At 34.0% G+C, this 11,427-nt stretch overlaps 1 protein-coding gene across 1 annotated transcript; it reads left to right on the top strand.

Annotated features, from left to right (window-relative positions):
* Positions 1 to 1,038: 1,038 nt before the first annotated feature.
* LOC134271172 (mucin-5AC-like) lies at positions 1,039 to 9,433 on the top strand. The gene is made up of 18 exons (XM_062753418.1): positions 1,039 to 1,281; positions 3,174 to 3,534; positions 3,633 to 3,783; positions 4,038 to 4,261; positions 4,358 to 4,480; positions 5,095 to 5,193; positions 5,793 to 5,819; positions 5,989 to 6,075; positions 6,179 to 6,268; positions 6,458 to 6,526; positions 6,708 to 6,842; positions 6,949 to 7,092; positions 7,248 to 7,424; positions 7,598 to 7,711; positions 7,895 to 7,921; positions 8,054 to 8,116; positions 8,238 to 8,337; positions 9,019 to 9,433. The coding sequence occupies exons 1-18, from the start codon at positions 1,081 to 1,083 to the stop codon at positions 9,023 to 9,025; spliced, it is 2,199 nt and encodes a 732-aa protein (XP_062609402.1). The 5' UTR covers positions 1,039 to 1,080; the 3' UTR covers positions 9,026 to 9,433.
* The last annotated feature ends 1,994 nt before the right edge of the window (positions 9,434 to 11,427 follow it).

Genomic DNA, 11,427 nt, shown 5'->3' with positions numbered 1-11,427 from the left:
GTGTCTATTTATTAGGACACACTCGTGTCTATTTATTAGGACACACTCCAATTAAGACTTGGAAAAGACATTATAAACACCACTTTTGAAATGAGAACTCTGAAGTAGTATGCTGATATTTTGGTTGTCAACTGTCCTCGATTTACATTTAATGTAGAAGTCGCTGAAAAATCAAAGTACTTGAATAGCACTGGATAACTTTGCCGTGCAACAGTCGTCGGTCGCCAAGGCGGCACACCGATACTCCAAGTCCTTACCTCTCTAGATTTTAATGTATTTAATGCGATATCAAAAAAAAATATATATTACTCAGATACTAGTATATCACCCTATATCATGATATCGTCAGCAATTGAAAATGTGAAGTAATAAGTTGGACCTATGTCATTTTCTGTTTAGCGTCCACTGTATAGTTTTACGATTGTACTGGAATAAGTATAAGATACATTTATGTGTAAATTGACTGATTAATTTTTATAGATAATAACTATAATATACAATAAACCAAACAGATATTCTTCAGTCGTTTGTATAGGGTTTTACAAGTGTTTTATGCATGATAGTTTCTTGCATTATGATAGCATAACTTAGTGCCCCCAAAGAGGAAATGACGCAAAAGTACTCTGAAGGCACTAGTATCAGACTTCTGAAGAATTTATCTTACGTCACCGAGTCAATAAAGTAAATTTTTGTCTGTCTGTAGTTTAGATTTTAATCAAACAATTGCCTAATGTTTCTCATTCTTTGTTACGTTTGTTTGTCTAATGACGGCCCGCGGTGAAGATTTCGTCGCGTAGTACGCTCATTACGGCTAACCGACCAAGGAGTAAGCACTTCCAGGCACATTGTCATCCCGCACCAAAAAAAGGACAAGATTTTATTCGCTAGTAAATTATGTGTCCAATCAAACGATAGTCACGATTTGCTGCAAAATCTTGATAGTCATGCCTAAGTAACTTTCAAAAGTTCAAGATCTTGATGTAGCTTCTAGGACAGTTACTTTTGTAAATGTCAGGCAGAATAATGAAGTAAATACACTACTATCTATGAAACAAGCACCAGTAGCAAACTTTTGTGGAAATGATTGAGACAAAAGGAATAGTTTTTAAGTTTGTGGTATTTTTTCAGACTTTCGGGAGTATTTTAACACTTGTTGTGGAATTAGCTGATTTTGGTGCTGTTTTGTTAGATCCGCCGGGGCGTGGTTCTCTCTGGAGACACAATATATCGGGGGCACCTGTCAACCCCCGAGACCATCAACTCAACTGTGGAGGGGCTCAGGTAAAAATAGATATACAGAACTTAAACGCATCTTTTTGATTACTATCTTTAATTTTAATTTTTCAATATAAAGTACATGTACTTGTATCTGGACTTTTAATAAAGTACAGGGAACATTCTCTTTCGACATTATTTTTCTTCTTTTTAAAATGTAAAAAACGACTTTACTTTGAAAGTTTAGTTGTATAAAAAGTTCTGACTGTGCAAAATTAATTCAAATTCTCATAGTTTGAAACAAAGAACTAATTTATACGGTTTCCATATCACATTTATACTTAACTTATAAAGTATATATGTTGTAATTATAACTTATAACCTTAAAGAAAAGGATAATTCAGCGACCGTTGCTTTTTGTTGAATCATCAGTGTAATTTATCCAGGTGTAGGTTCTATACCCTGTGACCGCGCTATGGTCAGCCCAGAGGAACCCGGGGCGCTTCAGGCGCTAAAATGTGATATTTACGGCGCTTATCGGCTCCCATCTCTTACAAGTGCGATCCTCGACAATCACCGATAATTGGCCTGGTCGCAATTTATTTGTACATTAAATTCCGACACACTGACCCATTTGCCACAACACTTCATTTATTTTCCTTTAATTTTTTGGTGTACAAAATATTTTAAAAATTTTGTTTTTGAGAAATCATAAAAATCATTTTATTTAACTAGACTAGCTGTACGCGTGCAAGGGGAAAATTGCATGTACATGTACCAACAAATTATCTGTGAAATAAAAGAGAAAAATATGGTAACGACTCATTAGCATATAGTTGTTTTAATTTTAAACCTCTTTACATCTTCAAAGAGTGACTGAAGCAGCATTGGCCAACCCCCGTTCATTGTCGCATGTCTCTTGTCCATCTCAAATTTTTCTGACTTTAATTGCATGTCTATACATTTCATTCAAGTGATCAGCTAAATGTAATTTTTACGGACTTTTTCTTGTCAAGTAAAGGTTCATTTACTTTTAAATTATTGCGACAAAACAATAAAAAGATGATTTGGGAAAAAAAGGTACACCGTACAGTGTTTTTTTTTGTATTTATTTATATACCATTTTATAAAAAATTGACGAGAGAAAACTTTGACGAGGTAAAGTCATTCGTCAAAATCGTCAATGTTTCCTCCTCGTCAAACTTTCTACTTTTACAGTATTTTATCTATACACGCAAGATACTGAACACAGTATATTGTAATCATTTTATTATAAACATTCCATGATATGATTCTTTTTTAATTTTAGATCGAACAAGTAGTTCTTATTCTATCGATTACACTTTATTCAATGATTGTACTGAAAATAAACCATGATTATGCTCTCGTCTCTAACCAGTTTTTTGCATTGATAATAAGCCGCTATTTGAAAATAAGCCGGTTTTGAAAATAAGCCCCCACTTTCTTACCAAAAATTAAAATTAAAATAAGCCGCGGCTTATTTTCAAGGTTTTAGGGTATATATTATGGTAAAAGGTAAGAAATAATCAGTCATACAACAGTCATACAATGCATAATTAACAATATCAACAATACCAGTAAGGTTCAAGTTACAGTGAAGCTGTAATAGCTATTGTACGGAAGGCCACTTAGAACCTTTTAAAAATATTTTGAATGCTATATATATAGCATTTTTTCGTTAAGACAATGAAATCTGAAATATTTGTACCTTTATACACTATTATGTTCTCAATGTTCAACAACTGCATGATCATATGATAGTTGTATTTGTTTACAGTACTGCAATACTATTTTTTTTTTTTAAGTTAGGTCAACATAGCTTACGCTGTTTCTATTTGACGAATTAAAAGAATGGACAGCGCGGAATCTTATGAGGTTTAAATTAATGGTACGTTATGTACAAGTGCATACTTTAATGGCCATTTCCTGTCTTTCAGAATCAATGGAGAAATAATAATGGAAAATGTGGGTTATGTGGCGATCCCTGGAATGGACCACGTGATCACGAAATTGGCGGGAAATTTTTCACAAATCACATATCATCTTCATATCCAAGAAATTCTGTGATAAACTTAACAGTTAAAATGCTATCAAACTCTATAGGATGGATGGAGTTTAGAATTCACCCATATACCAAAAATATTGAACAAAATCATTTAGATAGATATTTACTTAAACTTGGAGGTAATCAAACAACAAGATATCGAGTCCGGAAGTCGGGATATCACGTGATACCTGTTTTATTACCGGAATATCTCGAGTGTGAGCGATGTGTACTTCAATGGAAATATCATACAGGTAAGTATTATGAACACTATTTTTTAGGGATGACTGATGGAAATTTTCATATATTAATTTGATAATTTGACAACAAATATATATATTGCGACTAACAGGTACTTTGTGGGGTTGTACTGATGACACCCAGACAGACTGTTGCTATGGCTGCGGACAGGAACAGGAAGAATACTATAACTGCGCAGACATCTCCGTCAAACCGGAGACTGGAATCAACAATCAACAGGACACCAAACTTAAATTTAAAAGGTTTACTTCTATGTGTGATACAATATAATTGGCCCTTTAATTTCCATTCACATAGAGTCCCAGAGTAGTCTCAAAGCAGTCCCACGGCAATCCTAGAGCGGTCCCAAAGGGACTGCTTAGGTGTCAGGTTGGGTCTAGTTTGTAACGTATATCTTTTAACTGGTGATAAAACGCTATAAAATGAAAGTAAATTACAAATTGTACGATTTAAAAAAAAAAATTGAAATAAACAAAGTTGTTATTTTGTGTCAAAGTTTGACAGTGACACCCAGCAGTGATTACCTGAGATGGTGGTGCCTGACTCAGTGTGAAGGGGAGGAGTGTAGAGAACCACCGTGTTCTACCATCTCCCGCCAACGCAGGTCCACGAGTAACTGTCTGGCCGCCGGGGCGTGGAGGGGACAGGCTAACATGGACACGTGGTGTCGGAACAATTGTCAGATAGGCTACTGTCCCGCATCTCACTGTCAGTGTCAAGGTAAGTAATATGTCACATGCTAAGAGGAAAGAGTGAATGTTATCTTATATTTTAATCCTAGTAATTAATTTATCGTGTGTTTGTCATTTTTTTAAGATGTGAGTCCAGTCACTACATCAACTACTAGCACAACCACAACACAATTCACGACGACAACGTCAACTGAAGATCTTTTGACCACGCATGCGCATTCCTCAACCACCACAACTTCGCAGAATGGTAAATGAACGTTGTGAACCGGGAGAGCCCCCCCCCCCCTCCAAGAATTTAGCCAGTAGATCCTTTGAACCATAGAATAACAAAATAATGCTTGCAATGTTTTTACTTTACATATAGAAAATTAGTGCTATTTTTTGTTGTACTCCTTCTTGTGCTTGTCAAAAAAAATCTACTGTTCGGTCCGCTGTATCCACTGGATAGAATTCCTTCCCAGTCCTGCTTTGAGAGATCTACAATATGCTGTTTATCTTTCTATTTTCGGAGATTCTTTTTGACACAGCCACTAATTTCTTATACAAAACACTTCCCATAAGATTTCTTAGTTTCAGGCACTTTTGAATACTTCAAGTCAAGTTCTAATTATCTAATTCTTTTTTTTAAAAAAACCCTTGAATTGTTCCAGCCGTCCTCTGAGTAGGTTTATATTATATATGATAAAACCAGAGACGTCCGATCTTTTGAATCCATCGTACATCAGATATTCCAAGTCGCATCTGAATACACAAAAGTTTCAAGAATACGCAGTTTATAGAATGAAACGATTATTAAAAATCACTTTAATTCAGTAATTAATTTTATTTCTAATTAATGTTATTTTCTTTTGTTCCCCTTAGGAGATGCCCCCGGTATTGTCCGTGTGCTTGTCAGTAGAGGTTGTGAGTACTGTAAGGACAGGAATGATTCTAACTGTGAAGATCTGTACTGTCCTGGATGTAAGCTATACTTTGATACTTAAATTCCATATTCCGAACTTTTGTTTTTCCGAAAGTACATGTACTTACTATTTTTTCGCCACTTAAAAAAAGATCTTGTTTTGTATAAATTAATCAGTATCTATCTTTAGATCTATATGACTTATCCCCAGTGATAGCCCAGTATGTTGTCATGTTGTATTTACTTCCATCTGGAAAATTCAAAATTTATAGCATGACAATTTCTAGACACTTATAGTAGCTGTAGAACCGTGTGTAATTTCTACTTATAATTTTGGATGAATGTCAAGATCGTCTACCATTTTTTTTTAAATGAGCTACACACCTGTACCTATATTTCCAAAAAATAATTAGGAATAAAATAAAATTAATTTAATTTCAACGGCTCATCAAAAATCTTACGTCCCCACCTCTGGTAAGAAATACCAATAAATCAGTTTTAAAAAAATTAAGACGAGGAAATGTCGATAAATATATCGTTTTAAAAAGTAAAAGTTGTGGCAATGAATTTCGTAGAAAAGGGATTTCTATGATAAATTGAATGTTTGCAGATATTAAGCACTGTACTATGTTTTTAAAAAAATACTTATTTGTTACAGACAACGCTGCAAATATTGTAAATAAAGGTAAGTGAATCTTAGATTTACCGTTTACAGTTGAATTTGACGATAACATTTAAAAATAGTTAGTTGTTTGGTTTTGGTTTTGCTTTTTTTTTTTTTTTTTTTTTTTTTTTTTTTTTTTTTTTTTTTTACACCAGAACCAAATTAAATTAAATAAGTTTTACTCATGCAGGAACCTTAACCCAAAAAATAACAGAGCTCTCGGATTATTTTTGTACAACGTGTGACATCGCAGATTCCATCTGTCAGAAACTGTTTTGTAAGTCGAGATTGCAAACAATCGAATTATAGTATGATTGTCAAAATATATAATAAAGTTCGCTCAACTTGTCAAATAAATGACAACTTTCCTTTATTGTTAGGTTCTCGCGAAAAATTAATGGTAAGTCTGGGACTTCACACAAAATGTCGGATCTGTGAGCTGACGGGGAACTGTCTGAATTACCCTGAGTGTGAGTATACTCACAGAGATGTCCAGCGTTACTATAAATATCTACTTAACGAAAAGCTCAAATATAAACTTGTTGCTGTATATACACAGATTGCAAGAAAGCAATTCGAACACTTTCAGAATATATGTACCTTTATCATTAAATAAATTCATAAAAGTTATAAATAGTACTTTGACCATATTTTGACAGGTGATCAGATAAACGGAAAGGGTACTACCACCACCAGTACTGTCACCACCCAACCCACCACCACCGTTAGTAAGTAACCACTGTAACTAATTTCATTGCATGTAAATATTTACTATTTATCACAATCTATCGTAGATGTGTTTATAAGACAAACCATTTGTCGCATTATAATCCTGTTACAAGAGAATTTTAACTTCTTCCAAATAAAAACAAATTCAGTGTTTTGACTTTGTGTAAAATGTTTAAACAGACACAGTACCGATGAAGAGGACATGTGTCGCCATTAACTACTACGCCCAGATTATTGGAATGGACCAATGGTGTGAAGACAACTGCGGAACTACGGCTGACATCAACTGTTACCCAGAGGTCTGCCAGTGTTCAGGTTTGAACCTTTCAAGATATGGACCTTCCATTATGATGAAAAATGCATTTCAGTATATATTTAAAATAGTTAAACTTTTGAAAGTCATTATCATTTTGTGGTACAGATCCTTCTATGCCGTTGGTACAGAAGTTGGACACAGGTGACGTCACAACATGCAAGGCCATAGGTCAAGTCGCCAACATTCCCGGCATGGATAAATGGTGTACAGATAACTGTCCCACCAACTGTCCAGAAACATACTGCTCATGTCAGTTTGAATTCAATGCTTTATATCTTTCCATTTGAAATTCTTCAGATTTTTTTCTTGATCCATTAATATAAAAATTTGCGAAATAAAAATTAGAATGGTTTTAGATTACTTACTACTACATGTACTTCACCTTGTCTATGGTCTTTTATTAGGTTCGGTACAACCTGTTACACAAGCTCCAACCACCACAAAAACGACAACAACGACAACAACAACAACAACAGCTTCTCCTACAATGACGTCATACAGGACAACTACTAAAGCAGACGACCCCACGGAATCAACAGCCACATTTACCACGCCATCACAAACAACACCCTCCTATAGAGGTATTAAAGCAGAGAGGAGATTCCGGAAAAAATCTAAAATATATATAAAAAAATTTTAAATATGAACTTTACAGCAGTAGAATATTTTATACTAGTGTTTACAAAAACCAATTCTCTGAATGACATTTAAAGATTTAACTTTCATTCCATATAAACAATAATTTTTTTTTTAGGAGCGGATTATTACTCCATAAATGCCATGAACGGGATAATGTGTAACATCTGTAGGAGTGACCTTGACCTTTATAGGGGGTGCTCAGATCAATTTTGTTCCAGATTTGACAACAGTAAGTCTGTCTGTGTCCTGTTCAGATTAAGAGCATCAGTGTACGAATAATTGTCTTTTAGAGAATGTTTATTTGAATAACAGCGGTATTTGTGACTATTTTTAATAACAATTTTAATTTACTTGTATCTGAATTAAATGTAATCAGTTTTTTAAAAAGAATATCTATGTTTGTGTGTTACAGGTGTTGGTGATCCGGTGGACAAAGTTGGTAAGCGAACATATGACTTGTTTTATAATTTCTATAGATAATTAACGGTATTGGCTTTGCGCTGAAAATATCTTTGGGTTCAAAATAATTATGCATTCATCCATATATTTGCATTCTTTGACATCATTTCAGACCGAGCGCTGAATTATTCTCCGGAACTTTTCTGCGGCATCCAGAACAAAGATTCAGTATTCTGTAGGTGTATCTATTACAACTATAATATTTTTTGAGCATGCATATTTCACATCATGGAAATGATTATATAAAATATTTTAGATATAAAAATCATCATACTGTCTCATTATTTCTATAATAGGTGAGCCTGCTCCTATCATCCGCCCCTTTATTCTGAGTTCCATGTGTTCCTCTTGTATTTACCTTTCGCCGGATCAAAACTGTAATATGTATTGCAGCAGGTAAGATACCAGAATTAAAACTGTTCACATATTGAACAAAATCCCATCTGTTTTACAATGTTAAAATGGGAAAGTTATTCAGTTATTATTATACCAGGTAGGATTGTTTACCTATTGTGCCAGGTAAAATACCCAAAGTGTTCACGAATTGAACTAGGTAAACTACCCAAAGTGTTCACCTATAGTACCTGCATCTTCGCTAGCCAAGGGTTTCTGAAACGCTACTCTCCTCATAAATCAGGAGGAGAGAAGTGTATCAGAAACCCATGGCTAGCGAAGATGAAGTACCAGGTAAAATGCCCCAAGTGTTCACCAATTGTACAAAGTAAAATACCCAAAGTGTGCACCTTTTCTTACAGATACAAATCCCTTTCTTAACCTGTTGTACAGGGTAAAATGCCAAAATTATTTAACTATGCTAATAGATAAAATACCAAAACTTCTCACCAAATTAACCAGATAAATTCCCTTTGAACACTGGAAACATAGGTATCAACAAATCTTTATGGACAATTCCTGAAAACTGAAATAGAAGGGACAGTTAAAAAGTTGACGATGGTGTGGGGTGCCTCTAACGGGAACTGAAAGGGGGGTTACCAGAGTAACTGGGTAATACTTTCATTATAGGCGGATCGAGGAAGTTGATCAGTTTTTAATAAATTTGATTTTGTACATTTTCAGTTCCTGATGAACGAGATTCAAAGCCGAGGCCAAGCTAAAAGAAATCCAATAATTCAATAGTGCATCATGTTGTACGGGTAATCTCCGTGTGAAATACTATGTTTTAAACAGTATTAATAGTAATTTGTGTGTGTTGATTTTAAGTGTTTTCCAAGGTTTTATTTTTGATAGACTAATCACTGACATATTGTAAATACTAGTTGGTGCTCTTCTTTTTGTCCTAAAATGTTTATTAGTATTTTCTTGTTTATGAATATTCATATGAAAGAGATCGTTCTCTTTTCGGGCCTAACGCTTACAAATACATGTACATTAAATTTGTTTAAATCAAACTTGAATGACGCAGGTAACGATTCTGCGTACTTTACGTGTTTGATGTACAAGCTAATGCTGTTAATAAAGATTAATAAAAGTGTCACCCAAGAAATCTACGAGCTTCCTGTTATGTTAAACTTCTTCTGATTTCCTACAAGGATTTCATTCAACACGCAGTGTTTTCTACACCCTGTTCTCGTGTTTTCTCCCTTGTTTGATATAGAAGACATGATGTAGGCGACAACAAATGTCCACTTCAAGAAGCCTGATTTCAGACGATTTTTGACACAGAACATGACTTCGCTACATGAAGGAACTCCTAACATCATAACAAATTCGTGGGTTTCTCTTTTTAAGGATTTTAAAATATCTTTAATTAGATTGACAAACAGAATAACGACTTCCTCCAAAACTGACATTCATCTGTTAATTCATTCACATGGTGTGTCGTTAATGGCGATGTTTATTCTCTGTTAGGGGAAAGGATTTTTTTTAATTTTATTTGGGTAACTGGGTATCAGAACGATAGGGAAATACAACATAGACAAACCCCATACCGCCTTCCCATAAAAGCAAGAAAAATAATGATAAGCAGAAAAAAATGCGAGTTTGAATAGAGACGTCTTCGGTTACAGAGTCAAAATTTCAATTAAGTTTTGGAGGGCAGGGTGTTTATACCTTTATGCTGCCAACAGATGGTATTTGTAAATAAAAAATTGAAAAGCTGTGACAAGAACCCTCTTTCGCAACATTTGTGCCGTTTTCAATGCTGAATTACAAATCGATTTAGGACAAGGAGAATCCTAAATATGATGTAAAACGATTTTTAATGATGGCTGATAATGGGATCAAAGATGATAAGAAGAAGTTGATTATAATGATATTTCCTTTTACTATAGAACATTTATATTAATTTGGAAAGATCCACGAATTCGTAGAAATTAAACCATATCCATCAACAATATACAATACCAGTATTTTTGAATGACTGACACCGAGGTCAAGGTTAATTATAGAAAGGTTAATTACAATAATAATTCATTTTGACGCATATATTACCAGTAGTATGTTTCTGATTCCCTCTGTGGCACACTAATGTTCAAATTGAGAATTTTTTTTTTCATAAGGTTACATGTATCTATTTGAATTATGTTAACCAAATTTAATTCACGTTAAAGAAATACCTACGAGTTTCTCAACCTTTTATGTGCGAATATTTTTCATTTTATGATGAATTTTTCCTCATAGATTGGTTTCAGACTGATATTTGAAGCAGTTTTGTAGCTGTATATCTTCATTTATATGTAAAGAATCACGAATATAAACAAATAAGTAAGTAAATGTAAGATGCTGTCAAAAGATTGAAGACTGGAGTTTGAACCACTTTTCTCCAAAAATTTCAAACTTTAACATTACTCACAACTTTTGAACAGTTGGTGCTAGGGCTTTCATACTTCACAAATGGTATAAAGATTTTTTACCTTGACCTTAGAGTTTGACCTACTTTAAAAAGCTCAGACTGAGTGGTAATAAACTGCTGATTCGGAGAAAATTTTGTTTGTTGATAGAGAAAATAAACAAGAGGTCCATGGGTTACAACGCTCACCAGAATAGCTAAAAAAATGAAAAAAATTTCCCCGATCGATTCCTTTATGTAAAGCTTTGCTTGCCCATTGAAGCCATATTCCCTACCCCCCAGGAGTCTTGATTTGAATGAACTTCAATCTACACTACCTGATGATGCTACCTTATTAATATGATTAAACGTTAACATGTCTTTGCTGTTCTTAATTAAAATTTTTTTAAAAAGATTTTCCCATTGTATTCCCATGTAAAACTTTGATCCCCTTTTCAGTGTGATTCCGCCCTACCCAGAGTTCATGATCTGAAAAAATTAGGTCTACCTATTGGAACTTCCATTTCCATTCTCCACATTAATAGTATTATGTAATTTTTTTGAATATTTTTTTTATTTCATGTATGCCTTAATCTACTTTTTTGTATTAATCTTATTGTTATGTTCTTGCAATCCAAATATACTCCTGTAAAATGGTGACGAGATTAAAATAAATAATTTAATGGTCAATTAGACAC

Source organism: Saccostrea cucullata, unplaced genomic scaffold, assembly GCF_032062105.1.
Source record: "Saccostrea cucullata isolate Sc308-1 unplaced genomic scaffold, CSIRO_AGI_Scuc_v1 ctg750, whole genome shotgun sequence".
NCBI lineage: Eukaryota > Metazoa > Mollusca > Bivalvia > Ostreida > Ostreidae > Saccostrea > Saccostrea cuccullata.
Note: the sequence above shows the minus strand (reverse complement) of the source record. Positions and strands in the feature narration are given on the sequence as shown.

Bases quoted from the DNA above. Each gene is read 5' to 3' on its own strand.
- LOC134271172 (XM_062753418.1), top strand. From the start codon at position 1,081: ATGATTGAGACAAAAGGAATAGTTTTTAAGTTTGTGGTATTTTTTCAG. The intron at 3,535-3,632 runs GTAAGTATTATG...TGCGACTAACAG, and splicing joins TCAATGGAAATATCATACAG to GTACTTTGTGGGGTTGTACT. The intron at 6,527-6,707 runs GTAAGTAACCAC...ATGTTTAAACAG, and splicing joins CCAACCCACCACCACCGTTA to ACACAGTACCGATGAAGAGG.